The sequence below is a fragment of the Chinchilla lanigera genome, unplaced genomic scaffold, assembly GCF_000276665.1.
Source record: "Chinchilla lanigera isolate Chin_1 unplaced genomic scaffold, ChiLan1.0 scaffold00070, whole genome shotgun sequence".
In the NCBI taxonomy this organism is placed as follows: Eukaryota; Metazoa; Chordata; class Mammalia; order Rodentia; family Chinchillidae; genus Chinchilla; species Chinchilla lanigera.
In genome coordinates, this window is record NW_004955471.1 from 10,198,196 (window position 1) to 10,217,929 (window position 19,734).

Sequence of the window (19,734 nt, forward strand, 5' to 3'; positions counted from 1 at the left end):
TGTGTAGCAGAGCCATTATACAGATTTCTACCTGACCTATTCCAAAATAATTAGAAAGTTCATGGAATGAGAACCAAGGTATTATGTTGCAAATTTACTTCCTTTTTCTCTCATCTCACTGTGGCTGTCGGCTGGGCTATCAAAGGGAAAATGTGAATTTAGCCTTTTAGCCGCATAACCACTGCCTGATGAGAAACAGGTGGCGAGCGGGTCCCTGGCAGACCTGCGGCAGCCCAACCGTAGCTGCGCTGAAAGGAACTGGTAAGCGCTGGTAATGAACAAGAACCGTGTTTTTACAGCATAGCTGTATAACTTCAGCTGACTGGAAGCAGCTGCAGCCCTTTCTTCTGCAAAGAAAAATGAAATGAAGCCTTATAATGTTAATCTGATCTACATTACTACCTATCCTTCACCTGCAATAAGATTTCCCTTTTTCCAGAGATTTTTTCCACACAACTTTTTCTAATTCATCAAAAGTTTAAAAAAACAACAATGTATACAAATAAATATGCAATTAAGTATAGTGGGGGTTTTCTGAAAGCTGCAATAAATGACAATATTTTGTTGGAATTATATAACCCCTACGTAGTCTCTTTTGTTCTTAAAGTTAATATTTTCAAACCATATGGCCATTTTTTTTAGTACAAGATAAAGGGGATTCTTTTTATTTATACGAAATACTAACACAAAAGTAAAAGAGAGCTTAAATACAAGAATGACTCATTTTCCCTAGCTGAGTAAATGAAAATATACACAGCCTTTGTTTTAAATCACTAAAGTTTAGAACACACAATACTCAGAAAGCCAATTAAAAATGTTACCCGATTAATTCATAGGATATCTTTTGTTTTGTTTTGTTTAAACCAGTAACCTATATATAGAACTACTAGAATATTTTGGGCATTAACACTGCTCCAAACCTAAGTACATATAAGACAGTTTCATGTAAATCTAAAGTCTTGTTTTTCCCATAGCACAAAGCATGACTTTATATGGAAAATATTAAGTTTTAAGCTACAATGAAGGAAAAGTTTTTGATGGGATGGGGAGGAGGCAACACACCTTTGAAATTTGGTCTTATCCTGGGATCGTAACTGACCAGCATCCTGTTCAAGATATCGCTGGTGGAGTTCCGAGGCACCCGGTCAAGGTCCTCTGGCGACTGCTGACTGTACGAGAAAGAAAACAGAAGAACAGAAATACCCATGATCAGCACTAAGAAACGGCAAGCAGGAGCAAAGGGGAATGGTCACTGCGAGAAAACACTGCCTTGCTGACACAAATCCACAATCCTGCCATGGCTTTTCCAACTGTAACTGCAGAGTAAGAAGTATTTTCAGAAGCTGAAAAGATATTTGTACAAAAAGCAAAAACCAAGGAAAGTATTTTAGCATTCACTTTTACTAAATGTATAGAACACTACTCCACCCACGCTGGATTCCCTTGTATTACACAAAGTTAGGCAGAGGTTTGACTTGCCCTGAAGCACCTACAGTTAAAATCTAGGCTAGCAAAGGAGGGGTGTTTCCACTGGGCAAAACCACGGAGAACACCTTGGAACAATGCATGTGATTAACTTTCTGCCTAAGAAAGGAGGCAGTGAATATGGTGAGATAATAGAGCCAACAAGATCGTCCAAGAAATCAGAAAGCAGTCATACCAACATTTATAAGGTGATATTCCTCCAGTAACAGAGAATCTTCCCCTTACTGAATTACATATGGTAGCCTAGGGGAAAACTGATAAAACAAGCTTCTCTGTCTTCAGATCAATGAAACAGGTAAATACTCTACAGCGCAGTAGGACAATTATCTCTTTATTTCCTCTACAAATAGGCTGCAAGTATTCATCATCAGCTCTTTATTTAGAAGCAGAAAACCTGCTGTATGTTGCTATGTTAATTAAGTTTGAAAAATAAGTCATACTAAATTAGTAATTAAAAGCACTTTTCAAAAAAGGAAATTCCTTCAAAGTCCAAGGAAAATGTTTTGTTTCTTTGTTTTGCTGCTTTCGTTTGCTTTTCCCATCACAAAACCAAGTCCATGAGGAACCCAAGAAAGATAAAATCTATAACTGGAGAAACTAGCAATGATATATTCTGTAGTGCTGTGGCAAAAAAAAAAAAATTAAATTAATGAATTAATGTTTGTGCACCAAACATAGATGCAATAGGCTTGGCTTTGTAATAAAATAGAGACTCTTTCCTATTAGGCAGTTCAGTTCTGATAAGAGGCAACCACTACAGTGAAATGTGATGGGCAGTATGAACTATGAAAAACCTAAAAAGACCACAAACTGGTGAAGACACCTTTCTCAGGCAAAAATCATCCAGTGTGTGAAACATTAAATAAGTGAAAGTCAGTGAACTAAACTTCCCAATGGTACAGGAGATTAGGTAGACCTTAAAAATTGCTTCTCAGGGTGTTATCAGCTCCAATATCCCAGCTACGGGGATTTGAGTGCTGTAATGAGATTTTTGATGTCACTGCAGGTGAAACTGTAACCTCCTAAGATCCAATTGCCACTCCTTATCAGCAGATGGAAAATTTTAAGAGAATGAGGGTATGCGAGAAAATTGGGTATTAGAATGCAAGTTAGTGCATTCAAACCTCTCTACAAGTTTTCTTATGAAAGGGGGAAAGCAGAACTGATTGTGAAATAAACTTGCACTGGACCAATTAAGGATTGTGATTATTGTGTCTCTTGATATAAAATCCTTTAAAAGGACATTTCTTCTAAGCACTGAAAAGATGTCCTAAAGATATTAATTTTTATAATTTTTTATAATTAATTTGTGTAGCTTAGAACTTTACAGCCTAATTTTTCCTTCTACCTGTAAACTGTATCAATTTCCACCCCTTTCACCCACTGGTGCAATGTTCTCTCTCTGGTCACTACTACAGGCTATGCCCCTTTCCTTGAGCACTGAATTGTTCTTCTACAGTGTCTTTCAACTAAAGCCAATCTGACCCGCAAACTCATCTTAAAATCCTTCTTTCCTAGCATTTTGCTCAATCGCCTCTCCTTAATCCAATGAGCTTTACTCCAGTGAACACAAACTGTTAAATCCACCATTCAGCGAAAGTTCTGTCTCTGTTTCCGTACTGTGGAACACCACCTGGACACGGTGCAGACAGTGTGGGCCCCGAGTGACTCTTGGGTTCTGTGTGTCTGTGTTCCCTGCACTACTGGATTAGCAGTCAGCACACGTCTGTTGGAGCAATTCCCACCCACCAGCTCTTCTAAGTGCCTTTCAGCGCCACATTGCCTGGGCTGTTGAGGTCCAGGTCATCACTTCCCAGAGGAAGAGGAGACTTTCTCATGAAGCGCTCTTTCAGGAGTGGCGTGTTCCCCCTCAGAAGTCCCCAAGCATTGGACATGGCGAAAGGAAAACTCAAAGTCAGCTCCAGTCAATATTCTAGTATGGAGTAGATACTGGAGAACGAACCATCACATCCATTATTTTCTTTTATCTGGTAAACTCACTCACTTGGTTAACAGAAGAGAGATTAACCACACAGAAAGCTACTTCCAGTGGAGAGGAAGAGAAAAGCCAGATTGAGAGCAGGAGCAGCAGGTAAGTATATGAAGCAATAGAATATATGAACGTGAGGAAGAATCCAGAAAGGGTCACGAATTGTTCTATGATGCTAGAATCAAGAATAAAACCTGGACTGGGGGTGCAGAGAGAGGCAGAATGCTTGTCTCCCACAGGTGACACTGGGATGCCCCAACACCACAGACATAGAGTGGAACCAGGTACCCCAACTTCTAGTGACATTCTCTAAGATAACCCAGCTACTACAGAAGTGAAATATCACGTACCATTTATTGCTATTGTCAAAGGGCAAATTTCAATAGCTGAGTTTTAGCTGGCTTTTTTTTCAGTTCTAGAATTAAGCCACACTTCATTCCATGAAGTCCAGCAAATGTTCCAATGAATCCCACAGGGAAGTTCGGTTTTAGAGACAGAGAAGGGCTGAAGAAAGCCAAAGCAAAAAACACAACGGCAAATTGCTCATTTCAAAGTTATTTTCCTTAAAAACCGGTGACAGGGAGACAGAACAGTACAGAAATAAATCACCTGAGGCCGACTTTCTTTCTGTGAGGATTAAGGCTTCATTACATCAAGTGAAACTGATCTATTAAGGAAATTGGCAGTTATTGCTGGAAGCCTGATTTCTTAGAAGGTAAACATCTCAGCTTACATCTAGTAATGAAGAACTTCAGTGAAAATCACTCTATATTTTTATTTTTACCAAAAACTCAATGTCAGTGGACAAAATTCATTCAAAATTAAACAGGGAATATACTAAATAATGTATAGTCCTTTTTTCCTACTAATTTTGTTAAGATTTTCATGAATGTTCTACAATAGTTTACTTTTTTATATTGGAAATTCAGAAACATTTTAAATTTTAAACTAAATTCCATGTAGTTTGTATTCATATGTATGAAGTCAGAGTTCTTGCCAGGTTATCAAAACTAAAATTACATTAAAATTATTTCTACTGGTGAAAATATTTGAGAGATTAGATGAAGATTCCCACTTTCTCCCAAAGATCTAAAATAATTTGTATATAGCGTATTTACATATCATTAAACTTGTAAAACCTTGTCATTTGAAAAGTATTACTTATGCAAAATAAGCATGAAGGAAGTTAAGTGGTTTTAATTAGGCCACATGCTTCATCCCTAATATGTTTGCAGCCTGATTCTCAACCCGATGTTTTATCTGTTTGACTCTACTGTTCTATTTCAAGAACTCTCCCAACAACCCCAATATATTAGAAAGCAGGATTTAGTTCTTGGAAATGTGCTATCAATTTAAGAAAACAACTTGTTCTCCTCAGGCAGACTGATCAAATGACTAAAGAAAATAATGCTTTATTTCCAAAGCCCTTTTACAACCAGTCTTCCTTTGTTCACTTGCCTAACCTTGAACCAGTGTCCTTACTGATACGTTAAGATATGCAAGGAATGTGTCTGCTGCATGGCTGTATGATGTAATGTTTTCCAGCACCAAAGGAAAATCCAGAAATTCTTTCTAAAGAAGGAAACTCAATTTTCTACTAGCTGTAGATATCCTTATTTTACCCTTTTGGGACCATTTTCAAACAGGCATGCAAGCCATATTGTCTTACTCTCCTCTCTCCAACAAAAATTCTGAGTCCAAAGGAATTGTGTTGTTTTTCCATAGTTACCGAGGTAACACCAACATCCGAGGGCTTCTCTGAGCTGAACACTGGGTGGCATTTGTCACTGTGCACACCAGAAGTGACCTGGTCCGGGGCAAAGCTGCACACCTGAGGGAGACGCACACAGGTGCTCTAAGGCACTCCCTCCCTCCTTGTTGGGTGACAGACACTCTGAGCCTCTGACAGGGGCAGTGAATTTCCCTGAAAAAGGTGCATGGAGTTTGTCTTTCTGAAGGGTCCGGGACGTGGAACTACAGCTGAAGAAACCCTTCTTCCCAGAAACAAAGATAATGCCATCAGAGGAGACGCTGCCTCTGCAGAAGGCTTTGATGACTGCTGATTGACCTCCCCCTACCTAAGAAAATACAAGAAAGCACGCAGGATCCTTGTGGCAGGAGGCTTGAGATGACACATGCTTTTCTTTCTGAATACCACACTAACAGGACTCAGGAAACAGTGACATCAAAGATAATGATACATCCACAAATAGTGGTATCAGTGACTGTCAGCCATGTGTGTGTGTGTCAGAGAGAGAGAGAGAGAGGGAGAGAGAGAGAGAGAGACAAAGAGAGACAGACAGACAGACTGGGGATTAAGTCCAGGGCCTATGCATTAAGCTGCACCCCTAGCCTTGTTCATTTTTTATTTTGAGACAGTTTCACTAAGTCACTAAATTGCCTGTACTTTTGGTGCCCCTGCTTCAAGCTCCCAGAGTGCAGGGATTAGAGACATGTGCCACCCTGCCAGCTTAGTAATCATTATTTTTAAGATGCTGGCATTGTCCTCTAAGATGAGGGGTGAAGAGAAGATTTTTTAAAAGGAAGCCGTTATCTCACAGTGACAGAAAATCATGAGGCATTCAAGAGAGAAAAAAAAATAGTAACCCTACAAGGCTGGGAAGGTGTCAATCGAGAGACTCAGGAAAAATCGAGGGAGGTCCCAATGGCCACAGCTGAAACGGTTTGAGCAATCAAATAAAGCCCTGGATTATAACCAAACATGAAACAAACACCCATGAGCCCACACTGATAGAAATGGCTGAGCAAATTATGGAGGGAAACCAACAAATCGGCTATGTAAGAATTCCAATATTTGGGATAGAGCCTCTGCTCCTAGACTGATGGAACGGGCTCCTCCCTCCGCAGTGTGCAGCTCGGCGCAGGGACTTGGTGCCAAAGAGTCCAGGATGGGAAAGGAGACAACAGGATAACTTCACGGCAGACACTCTGGACAGCGACCACCTCCGGGATGGCCAAGGTCAGCCCCACGGGCAGGAAGTCCAGTGACAGAATGCTCCCTCGCCATGGTTGGGCGAGAATGGCATTTCAAACACACGTAACCCAGGCCGTGGTCATGAGGAAAGCATCAGACAAACCGAGGGACAGTCTCCACAGTGTCCAGCTACTGCTCCTCAAAACTGCAGCCGTCAGAAAGGAGGTCTGACAGACCACGAGGACTCCAAAGAGACACGGTGACTAAACGGGACATAGAAGGATGTTAGGTAACAACTAAGGATATTTAAACAAACTGTGACTTTATTGAGAAACAGTGTATTGGTATTTGTTCTTTAGCCATTGTAAAAACAAATGGATCACAGTAGTGAAAAATGATAGTAGGTACAACGTACATGGGAACTCTAGTGACTACAGATTTCAGATAGAAATCTTTCTATAAATTAAAAGAGAAACTTTTAAAATAAAATATTTATTTGATAAAAGTGGTGGAGAAAGTAGCTGAAAGCCTCAGGAGAGCCCATCATTCTCTGATTTTCCAAAATCCACAGCCATAGCTAGAAGCCAATGACCACAGAGGAGTGACATTTTGATCATACACCAAGGCAAAGGCTTATAAAAAAATGCAGTGCCAAGTCTGTGCCTGTCAACTTATTAAAAGTCCAACACAGCATTTCCATCTATATAGAATAGCTTTTACATAGGTAGGTAGATAATTAACCAGGCAGACGTATAAACAAATACTTTATATTAGTACATTTGGATAACTCGTTAAATCAGCAATATTTATGAACTCTGATAATTGTGGTTATTATAGTTTTGTTTTGTGTTTTTCTCTCTATGTGTCATCACTTCTGACAGTTTCTGTATTTATTTTACATTGTTTTCGTAGATTAAATTGTGAGCAGAAGGCTTACGAATACAGACAGTGAGAGATACCTTTTCTACGATTAGTTTAGTCTAAATTTGCTTGACAAGAACATGTCTGTGGGTTTGTGCATGTGTGTGGCACAGTCTGCCGGGCTCTCGTGCGCCAAGAATGATAATTAAGAACAGTGTTGCACAACATTCACCTTACTCTATCCTCTCGCTGGGCTGACAGGACTGTAGCCTGTGGAAACATTTCCAAATCTTTTCTATCTCCGATGACGCCATGACATCACCCATAGCCCAAAGCAAAGTATTTTTCATAAAGCAGCGATATTTCTTTGGAGAGATGCTGGATTTCGCACAGGGGCAATTTTCAGATTTCACAGACGTCTATGCTTGGTCGTGTTTAAGCTGGTTGAAGTAAGACTACGCATTCGATGATCATCATGAGAGAAGCAGCACCTGTGTGTGTGGTACGATTCTCCAGTAGTGTAAAATACATATCTCCCTAAATCTAATTGCCACTACTCACTAAAATATTGTATATTCTCAATGCTTTCAATGTTCCTCAAATAGTGGTAATAGACATTCTCACTGCCTCATGAGATACAACCCTCCCTGACATAAGAAATTACATTGAGAACTCAGTCTCCACAGAATGCTTACTGTGCAATTACTTTCCATACCGTGTGCAGCAAGAGTACACCCTCACTCAGCAAAAGAGGATCCAAAGCAGCACTTCTTTGTTTGTTTGTTTGTTTTTCTCTGGTACCGGGAACCGAACTCACGACCTTGCGCTTGCCAGGCAGGCGCTTTTGCCGCTGAGCTAAATCCCCAGCCCCCAAGGCAGCACTTCTAACTCTGCTGCCACCTGTAAAGGTGTTCATTTTCCCCAGATGTCCATACTTAGCACACACAGGAAACAGCTTCCTCCTGTCCAACGCCAGTGTAAGATAAATCACACATACACACTTTCAAGAGTATTGAAAATTACTTTAAACGTCACGAAACTCTGGTCAAGCTCCAGATGGTCCGCAAGCTGCCCACATGATGGAGTCCTCCCCGTGTGAGCTCCAGAACACTTGCCTAACCAGCAAAGGCTTCAGTGAGGTCACGGCGACACCCTATCCAGCTGCCAGTCTGATTCAAGCTGGAGTGGGAGCCGCAGCACTCCACCTCGAAGATCGCCCTCCAGGAGCAAAGTGTGCCAGAGACTGCATGCTTAAGGTTTCCAGCTAAGTCACTTCTGGAAGGCTCTACAGCTGAAGCAGTGCTTCCTCTTGCCCTCAGGTCATCCACATTCAGTAATCCTGAAGGCGAGATGCAGAGATACCCAGGTCCCTTTCTACTTACTGAAACTGCTCTGAAGAAGCAGCCCAGCTTCAGAGCTCCCCAAGGGATGAGCTCATGACAGCTACAAGCGCACGGCTGCTGTGTTTAAAACTACTCTGCTGGCCCTTGCAAGTCACTGCTCCTCAAAGCAGTCCCGTTCCTCCTGCACATCCTCATCGCAGTCTGTCTCAAGGGGGAACTCAACCTACAAAACCAGCTAAATATGAAGCATTGTAGTTCAGACACAGTTTGAGAGCATCCCCCAAAGGCCCATGTGCTGGAAGCTTAGACCTCAGTGAGGCAACGTAGAGGCGGTGGAACTTGAAGGGTCCCCTAGGAAGGTGATTCTGTGGAAAGTGATCGGGCCCTGGGAGCCCTGACACCAGAAGGGATTGATGCTGATTTTGCCAAATGAGTTGGTTCTCACTCAAGAGCAAGACTGGCCACTCTGTAATAAAGAGCTCAGCATGAGAGAGCAAAACTGGCCACTCCCCGAGCTCCAGCTTCCATTTTGTCTCCTGATCTCTCCTCAGAGCTTATGCTGCTGCCATGACAACATCGGCCATGTTGTGATGTGGCCAAAGGATCCCTCACCGGAGGCCAAATAATCCCAGATTTTCAGCCTCAAACATGACTAGCTACAGAAAACCTTTAAAAAAATAAAGTACTCAGACTTAGTTATTTTGTAGTAGCAGTGGAAAGTCGGGTGATATATGGTTCCTTCATGAACAACAGAAAAATCTTACAAAAATATGTAACAGCTATGTAACTACAAAAATGCTTACTTTCTCTTTTTATTTCAATCATCACTTACTTTAGCAATTTTTGAGTATTTACTACATGTGTTGTGCACATTACCATCTACTGGTTATGCACTTGAGAGTTAAACAGATGTGTTCATTATTCTGATATAAAAACAGTTTTTAAAACTACAGGCTCCTATGAACTTGTCTAGTGATTCTCAATCTAGCTGCACATGGATTTGGCTGAGGATCTCCTCAAGCTACCTATCCATAGTCCCATAGCCCCACCTTCACATTTAATAAGTTTGGGATGCTATGCCGGCACTAGTATCTAGAAAAAAAAATCTCCCTGAGTGATTTTCATAGTCAGAAAATTGCTTATTTCAAAAAGAGTTTACAATGCTAAAAAGGTATGGAGTTGAAATGCAATGAATTCCATTGCAAGATAAGCCAACAATTGTGACAAAGAATAAACTGCCCCAGAAAGGGGGGTAAATCCAGAAGTACATGTTCTCAAAACAACTCAAGAGAAAAGAATATTGCATGGAAATGTTGATTAAAATGGCCAAAAAAACCTGAGAGGTTAAGATAGAAAATAAAACTTCCCACGGGACTTAGTAAGCGAGCTGCTTTTCTTCTAGGAAAGAGGCAGAGGCCACGTTGGGACAGACGGGGAGGACTAAAGAGAAGAGATCCTGGCAAGAGGGTGAGATGGGGAGCTCTGGGTGCTCCTCCCCTCCCTCAGTGCTCAAGTTCAACAGCAACACCTGGGTCAGTATTCTCTGTGGTAATTTTAGAAGTAGTTGAGACTTTCCTGTACCCCATAAAGTTTGAAATCAGCCACACCAAACCAGTAGGACAAAGTGGGACCCTCTCTCTGCAGAATCCACACACCAGCACAGAGCAATGAGATCAGGGAGTCCCCAGCTCGAACCTCTCCCTGAGGGAAAGGAGTTGGGCCATGCACGTTGTGTACGAATTCTTCGAGGCACCACCTGAAGGACTGAGTTCTGTCTCTCCTGTCTTGGAAAACTGATGCAGTTCATTATGTACATGTGTCCTGCAGGCTACACACACACACACACACACACACACACACACACTCATACACACACACACACACACACAGTAAGCAGCAGTCTAAACTGTCATGAAAGCACTTGCCATAGCTCAGCACAAAGCAAGCCAAACATAATCCCCAGCTCCCAGCTCTGCCCTGAGGTGGGAAACAGCGGGGTCACACACTTAACATTCTGACTTTTTATGGTGCTACCCAAGGAACCGGATTGGATCTCATCCATCTTAGTGCACAGACAGGATCAGCACGAGCTAAGCCTTGCAGGTCACAGAGAGCGCGGTGGTAGTGTGATTACGTGTGAAGGGCTCACTGCCAATCCTCTCAGCGGAGTAATCTAAAATACCTATTCCCCAGCTATTTGTGAAGAGGGGATGAGTTGATCCAATGTTCCAACTTCTCCAAGAACTACCTGAGGCGCTGGCTCCTGATCCCCCATCTGAGAGGGTAAACAGGACATCACATATGCTAGGGGCCCCTGAGGAAAGAACTAGTGAGCTGCAGGTCGGTGAAGGTTTGAGAAAACCACAAGTGTCTGTCCAGTTCGGTAAAAGTTTCTCTTATATGTGTTCAGTCCATGAGGACAGGGAGAGCTAGAGGTATTTTCTACTGCATAGATCCCAACAAATTCTTGGAAAGTGAAGAAAAAGGTAAACACAATGCATAAAAAAGAGCAGAACTCCAAAACCAACCCTAGTAAAATGGAAATGTATGAATGATCTGACAGAGGGTTTAGAATGAACATCCCACAAACATTCAATGAGCTCAGAAAAACAACACAGGAAGTGAGAATGTCAAAACAGTCAGAAAAGTCTAACAATGAAGCAGACAGAAATCCTGGAGCTGGATAATCAATAACTGAACTGAAAACCCAACAGAGACATTTAACAGCACATTAGCGTACCCAGAACAAAGAACCAACCAACTCTCAGGTAGGTCTCTTAAAATTTTCAATTCAATCAGGGGCCTACAAATAAAAAAGAATTAAACAGTGAAGGAAGCTTATGGGGATCCTGGAACATTTTGGTGCTGTGGCTTGCAGCTGCTGCCTACCCCCAAATGCTAGGGGAGCAAAAAGGCTGAAGGCAGCAGAGATCAACTGTGACCAGTGATTTAATTAGTCGTGCCAATACAATGAAAACCCCAAGCACGAGTTAGCAGAGCAGTGGAGGCTCCCGGAGGGTGTGCTCTGGGGAGAGCACGGAGTTCCCTGCTCCTTCCCGTCTTGCTCTAGGCATTGCTTTCCTGGGGTTATTCCTTTACACTGCTGTAATATTCCTATACACTGAATGGGTAAATGTGATCACAGTGCTTCCCTGAGTTCTCAGACCTGCTCCAGGAAATTAATTAAACCCAAAAAGCAAACGATGGGAACCATAAATTATCATAGGTCAATCAGGAATACAGGTCACATCCTCAGACTAGCAAGAAGCATCTGAAATTGGGGAGGAAGACCAGTGCTCAGGCTATAGAATCTGACACTACCTCCAGAAATACAGCATCAGAACTAAAATATAGGACAGTTGATTGGTATCTGCATAGGACAGTTGATTGGTATCTGCTGGAGAATTGATTCATTGTAGTTTGTATCTAAATTGCTATATTTTCTATCTAAATTGCCCCCCAAAGCCTCATGTGCTCATAGGTAGGGCTTTGGGAAGCTGATTGGATTATGAGGGCTTACAGTTAACTTGCTGCTTAGAAGGTGGGGTCTGGTCAAAAGGGGAGGGTCACTGGGGGAGTGGCCTGGGATTATCTCTTCCCTCCTCCTCCCTTAATCTCTCTCTGCTTCCAGCTGCCCTGCCATGGACTATTTCTCCTCTGCCATGCCACCCTGTCTTGAAACCAGCCAGCTAGGGACTGAAACCTCTACACACTGAACCCAAATAAACCTCTCCTTTACATTGCCAGTGTCAAGTATTATGTCTCAGTGGCAAGTAAGCAGACATTTGGTATTGAGGCGCACACGTGCATGCGCGCGCGCACACACACACACACAATTTCATGCCAGAAGTATAGGACTCAATGGACAGTAAATAGCAGGTAAAACATTTTGTTTTTATTATCTTTCTTATAGACTCCATTAAGTAGGTACTTGTATACACTGTGGGACTCTCAGAAGAAGAAAGAACTAGAAAGATTATGCTAAGAAATACTCATTAAAATAATTGGGGAAGGAATTGGATATCCAGATTCAGGAAGTCCAAATAATCATACACACATAAAAGATGATCTCAAGAAAATACACACTGAAACATACTGTGCTAGTCAGGGTTCTGTACAAAGACAGAATCAATAGGACATCTAGTATATATATATGGATCTGTATCACCTATGTCTATAAACCTACCACCACATCTACAGCTGTGTCTATATCTATATGTGAGGGGATCTGCCAGGGTTCTCGCATTTAGGGGGATGAGAAGTCCCACAAGAGCTTTGTCTAAAACTTGGAGACCTTCAGTAGTAGTCATGTACATTCTGGGCACCAGTACATAATGCATACTACGGTAACAGTTATGGAAAATCACTTCAATATACTACTTAAGAGAAATGTATCAAAAAAAGTAAAAATAAAAGGTGGTAGTGGATGTCAATCACAAAGTGAAGGGGTAGAAAGTAAACTGCAGAATATCTTATGTGATTCATGGTAAGACATCAGTTTATGACAGACTATGGTAATTATACAATATTTTTCTCTGCTCAATGACAATGACAGAAAATACCTGCAAAAGTCACATAAGAGAAAAAAAGATATCAAATTGTATAAAAATCACACAAATGCACACACAAGAAGACTGTAAGAAAGGATACAAGGGACAAAAGAATTAAGGCAACACAATTTAAAAATTGGCGATGGTAAATTCTTCCCTGTTGATGATTGCTTTACATATATGCACATTGATTACATTTCTCAATCAAAGATGGAGTGAGTGAATGAGATAAAATTTTTAAAATTCAAAATATGTCCTTTCTGTAAGAGACCAATGTTAGTTCCAAGGACACAAGTAGCCTGAAAGTGTTCAGGTAGAAAAAGCTTCCCCATGCACATGATAGCCAGAACAGAGCAGAAGTACTTATATTATAACAGGCAAAACAGACTTAAATTCCAAACTGTCACAAGAGACAAAGACACTACATAATGATGAAAGGGTCAGTCCACCAGGATGATGCAACAATATGTATGTACAAGCCCAACACAAAAGTATGTAAATATATAGAGAACCACTGACAGAACTGAAGGAAGTGATAGCAATACAATAATCATAGAAGAATTTAATACTCCACATGTAATAATGGGTAAATGAACACTAAAAACTCCACAAAGGAACAGTGGATGTGAACTATACCACAGAATAAATGTGTGCAATAGATACAGCACAGTTTACTGAATCATCACAGAATATACATTTTTTTCAAGTCTGCATGGAATGTCCTACAAGATAGATCATGTCAGACTCAAAAACAGAAGGAACGAAGGAGAAAGGAAGGGAGGGAAGAAGAGGAAAGGACTGACCCAGGGAGGGGGAGAATCTCAGCAAAACTGACAAAGGAATGAAACTTGACTGAATGACATATTTTTGAACAATATGTCAAAAGAAACCTCAAAATGATAGTTAGTGAATATCTTGAAGCAAAGAGAAAACACAACATAGCAAAGGCCTACAATGCTAAAAACAGCAATAAAAAAGTTTTAGAGTGGCGACTGCCTGCATTTAAAAAAAAAAAAGAGGATCTCAGGCATACAGCTCCATTTTGGACTTGAAAATACTAGAAAAGAAATAAACAACAAAGTTAGCAACAAGTACATAATAACAACTCAGCAGAAGAAAAGAAATAGAGACTAAAAAAATAGAAAATATTAACAAAACAGTTCTTAAAAATATAAACAAAATTGACAAATATTGACTAGAATAAAAAAGAAAAAAGTTGAGAAGATTCTAAAAATGAAATAAGAAATGAAAGTAGGGACATAACAACTGATGACAAAGTACATACAAGGAGACTACCATGACCCACTACACACCAACATACCAGATAATCGAAAACAAATAGTCCTAGACACACACAACAAAGAAAGACTGAATCATGAAGAAACAATATCTCAACAGATCTGCAACTAGCAAGGAGACCAAAGCAGTAATCCAAACTTCCCAACAAAGAACATTCCAGAAAGAGATAGTTTTCACTGGCAGATACTATGAAACATTTAAAAATGAATTAAACCCAAACCTTCTCAAGATCTTCCAAAACACTGAAAAGGAGGGAATACTTCCAAAGTCTTTATGAGGACAGCATGACCCTGATTGTAAAGTCAGGCAAAGGCACCACAAGGAAAGAAAACTGGAGGCCAATATTCCTAATGAACACAGAAGAAAAATCCTTCACAAACTGCCAACAAAGCAAACTGAACAGCACATTAAAAAGATCACTTACCAGGACCAGGTGGTGTTTATCTTTGGGCTGCAAAGGTAGCTTAACGTGAAAATCAGCTATGTCACATACCATATACATCCATAGAAAGATGGATAAAAAAATCATCAATAGTCACAAAAAGCATTTGATAAACTTTAACATTCCTTTATGATAAAAATAATCAACAAACTAGGAATAGAATATTTTACTCAACAGAATCAAAGCTGTAAATGAAAAGCCCACAGCTAAGATCAGACTCAGTATTGAAACAGCAACTATACTAAATTCAAGAACAAGGCAAGGGGCCTACTCTCTGTATTACTATTCCATATAGTAATAGAAGTACTAGCCAGAGCATTTAGACAAGAAAAAAGAAAGCTTTTATGTTGGAAAGGAGGTAAATGTGTCTGTCTGCACATCACGTGTTATCACCTATATTATCCGCTAAAGACTAGACATGGGGAGACACACACACACACACACACACACACACAGAATTGGAATTGATAAATTCATTAGAGCTGCTGAATACAAAACTAATACAAACGTCAGTCCCTTTTCTATCCATTGTCAATGAACTCTCGGGAACTCTGAAATGTAAGTTTGGAAAACAACCCATTTACAACAACATTAAAAAGGTAAACATTTAAGAGTAATTTTAAGGTAATGGAAGTCTTTTTTAGGGTATAAGAATGAACATGTTCTAATTATTTCATTATGACTTGGGCATAACATAAAGATAATTTGCTACACAATCATTATTTTACAAAAGATGCCTGTTTATTTTCAATTTTTTAAATTTTATTTGCAGCTCATGTGGTTTGCAATCATTTTAAAGAGTTATTACATGTGTGTATTACAGCATGTTTCTGTAATAAAAGTCTTACACAGTAAAAATTACTTTAAAAATTGATGAAAAAAACCAAAGAAACAAATAGAAAAATGTACTATGTCCATGGGTTGGAAGACTTAATATCATTTACATATCTATACTCCTCAAGGACATATACAGATTTACTGTAATCTCTATCAAAATCCCAATGAAAGTACAGAAATTTTAAAAATTCTAGAATTCATATGGAACCATAAAGACAGCCAAAATTATTTTAAGAAAGAAAACTACTGGTGACATCACATTTTCTGATTTTAAAATATACGAAGCTACAGCAATTACAACAGTACAGTTCTGACATAAAAACATGTAGACCCACAGAACAGCAAAAAAGGCCCAGTGGTAAATCCAGGCCAACTGAACCTCTCCAATCTGATTATTAAACAGAGCTGCAAAAACCACACATTTAGAAGAAAGCACTGAAACAAGGCCTTATACCCCACACCAAAGTCAACTCAAAATGCAACCAAGGGCTTAAACATAAGACCTGAAACTGTAAGAGCTGTGGAAGCAAACACAGCAGGAAGGCTACATAGCTATTATTTGGCAATAGGCCCATGGATAGAACAATGAAAGCACAGGCAACAAAAGTTAAAACAGACAGGTGAGACCGTGTCGAACCAAACAGCTTTTGCACAGCAAAGAAAACAATCAATGCAAGGAGAAGGCAGCCTGTGGAAGCTAAGAAAATACCCGCAAACCCTAGATCCGATAAGATGGCAATTTCCAAAAGACATAAAGGACCTTATAATAGTAAAAATTAAACATCTGCTACCCTGTTTTTTAAAAATGAGCTAAAAATTTAGCCACACACTTCTCTAAAGATGTGCAAAATGGTCAACACATCTATAAAAGACACTGACGTCATAATCAGAGGAATGTAAATCAAACCCACAAACAAACCACACTAAGGTATTACCACACACCTACTGGATGGCAGTTCATAAAATTAAACTCTTCAAGACAAATGTTTACAAGAAACATGGAAAAATCTGAACGCTTGTTCACTGTTGGTGAATTCTTTCCTCAAAAATTTAAAAATAGAGCTATCACACATATCATCAGAAATCCCACTTCGGGGTTTTATCCCAGTGAACTGAAATAAGCTTGAAGTGACATTAGCACTCTCAGGTAGACAGCAGCACTACTCACAATAGGACCCACATGTCCTGCCCAGGGAGTGAATCAAGAAAATGTGATACACACATACAACAGAATAGTATTCGGCCTTAAAAACAAAGAGAATCTTGCCACCTGAGACAAGATGGATAACTCTTGAGGTCATTTCGCTCAGTGAAAGCAGTCTGTCACGGAAAGACAAACACAATGTGATTCCAACTGCACAAAGTAACTACATCCTCACAGAAGCAGACAGCGGAATGGCCTCTCTAGGGGTGGTGGAGGGGAATGGAGGAATTGCTGTGGAGGTGGCATGAAGCTTCATCTACAGGAGATGAGTAATTCTCCATCACTGGCGGCAGCGAACAACACTGTACCACACGTTAGCAGGGTAGGTCTCATGTTAAGCGTTCATACCACACCACAAACTTTCAGCAAATAATCCCTAGCAGGCAATTCTCCTTTCAGACCATCCCCACTGTATCTATACATACAACATGGTGACTTTTTGAGTTACTGCTCAATTTATTAAAGAAAAAAATGAGTCAAAAATGAGCTCATCTCATTTTAACTGAAACAACTGGCTTATTATCTGAACCATGTGGACAGCTATTCCTTGGCAACAAAATTTGAACTTTTGGCTTTCTTCTAAGGAGGATTTGGAACATGAAGAGATAAACAGTAAGCTCCACCAAGATGAAACATCACTGCGTATAGGTCATAAGAATTCCATCTTTTGAAATCAGAAAATTAGAATGGGTCTGCTTCCTTATCCACCCCTTCTCCCATGAAATACAGAGAAAACTTTAATTCTTGGGCTCCAGATTTTTTAAAAGCATAAAAATTAAAAAACAACTAGCGAGGGGGGTTGTGTTGTGAAATGTATTATTTTTCTTTTTATTCCTCCATCCTAGAAAACCTGAGTACATTGCAAAAGAGTCCATGGAAGGGAAAACCTGAAAAGGTTAAGCCCGATTTCAGGTTCTCCCACGAAGCAGGAGGCCCTGAGATCCAGCTCCTGTAGGGCTGGTCCTCAACGGGAGAGGAAAAGAAACAGGAGCAGGACAGGTAGGAAGGCTGTCAGAGCTGGAAAAACAGTTTCAAGCTAACAACTTACAACCATTTTTTTGTATATCTGCCCCCCGGAAGTGAAAAGTCTGAAACATAAAAAATGGAAATATAAAAGTGAAGTACAATACGTTGTACTTTAAAATGATTTAGGAGCTCCAATGTCACAAAATATATGTAATATAACTTAAATAAAATCAGGTAGTATTGGCATATAACTCATGTAACCCCCCTATATATTTAATCTATACATTAGTTTTAATACCTAATATAATATGCTATGTAAATAGCTGTTATGTTGTATTGTTTTGTGCCTAAAGAAAGATTTATTCATGTCCAGTACAGACACAATTGTCCCCATGTATTTTGGTTTATGGTTGGTGGAATCCTTGTAGGTGGAACCCATGAATATGCAGGGCCACGCCAGCCAAAATACTGTTAAGTAGACAAAATATGCATCAAAGAATGGAGGTTTCAGTACAGTCACGTGCCACCCACTGGCACATCAGCGGATGACACCCGCATATAAGATGGTGGCCCCTAGAAGATTAGAAAGGTAGGAGCTGAAAAATTTCCTATCACGTAAAACACTGCCACATTGCAATATAATATAATATAATGTAATGTGATATAATGTAATGAAATACTTCACTTCCGTGTTTGTAATTATGCTGGAATAACAAAGCAGCACAAATAATTATATACAGCACACGGTACTCAGTGATAAAGACCAACTATGTTACTGGTTTGCATATTTACTACATTAGGCTTTCTACTATTATGTTAAAGGGTGCTTCTCCTACTTACTAGAAAGAGTTAGCTCTAAAATCAGCCTGAGATGGGCCTTCCGGAGGACTCTGGACGACACCACTGCTGACACAGGAGGTAACCCCCGGACTCACTGGCTCTGCAGGCCTTTCTGAGGGACAGGAGGTGACTCCCGGACTCACTGTCTCTGCAGGCCTTTCGGAGGGACAGGAGGTGGAGGCCGAGGGCGGAGATGCTGGTGATGCTGCTTAGTTCTTACTTTAAAAAATAAGTAAAAATGGATTTTAAAAATAGGAAAAAAAAATAGATTTTAAAAATAGGAAAAAAATAGATTAAAAAAATAGAATAAAGAAACTGTGCTTCTAAAGCTGTGTAGGCTGTGGATGTAGCTCAGTGACACAAGTGCCTGCCTGGCAAGTGCAAGGTCCTGAGTTCGATTCCCAGTACCAAAAAAAAAAAAAAAAAGAAAAGAAAAGAAAAAAGAAAGCTGCACAATGCTTTTAAGGGAGGTGTCAGCATGAAAAAGTCCAAGAGTTAAAGAAAACGAAAACCTACAAGGTAAAAATATCACAATAAACTAAAGTTCACCTACTACTGAAGGAAGAAAAACTGTTCTCTATAAATCCAGTGCCTCTGAGGAATCCGGGGTTTCTGGAGGCGGGGCAGCGTGCAGGGTGTCAGGGCCTTCACATCCCGCCCCACACACTCTGAGTCTGCGCAACTCCCGTCCTGGCAAAGCCCGGGACAGCGCCTCCGTCCCTCACATCCTCCACACGTTACTCCTCCTGCTCCCCTCCCGTGTGAGGTAGGTTTAGATACATAGATAACTACAACCGTCCATTATTTCCTAAAGCAACACGCCACGCAGGTTTGGAATTTAGAAGCAGCAGTGCACAGCCTGGGTGTGTAGTACGCAACACCACCCACGTTTGCATTAAGTACACTCTATGATGTTCATGTAACGGCAAAATTAGCTAAGAACAGGTCCACGTCATTAAGCAATGCATGGTATATACATATC

The 19,734-nt window shown here is 40.3% G+C and overlaps 1 protein-coding gene across 1 annotated transcript in view; it reads right to left on the reverse strand.

Moving 5' to 3' along the window:
- The window catches only part of Glrb (glycine receptor, beta), an 84,856-nt gene that overhangs the window by 44,999 nt on the left and 20,123 nt on the right, over positions 1-19,734 (reverse strand). Inside the window, exon 2 of the mRNA XM_005400944.2 lies at positions 1,063-1,169. Within this exon, the coding sequence (XP_005401001.1) occupies positions 1,063-1,169 (107 nt within the window). The remainder of the gene's footprint in view (positions 1-1,062; positions 1,170-19,734) is intronic.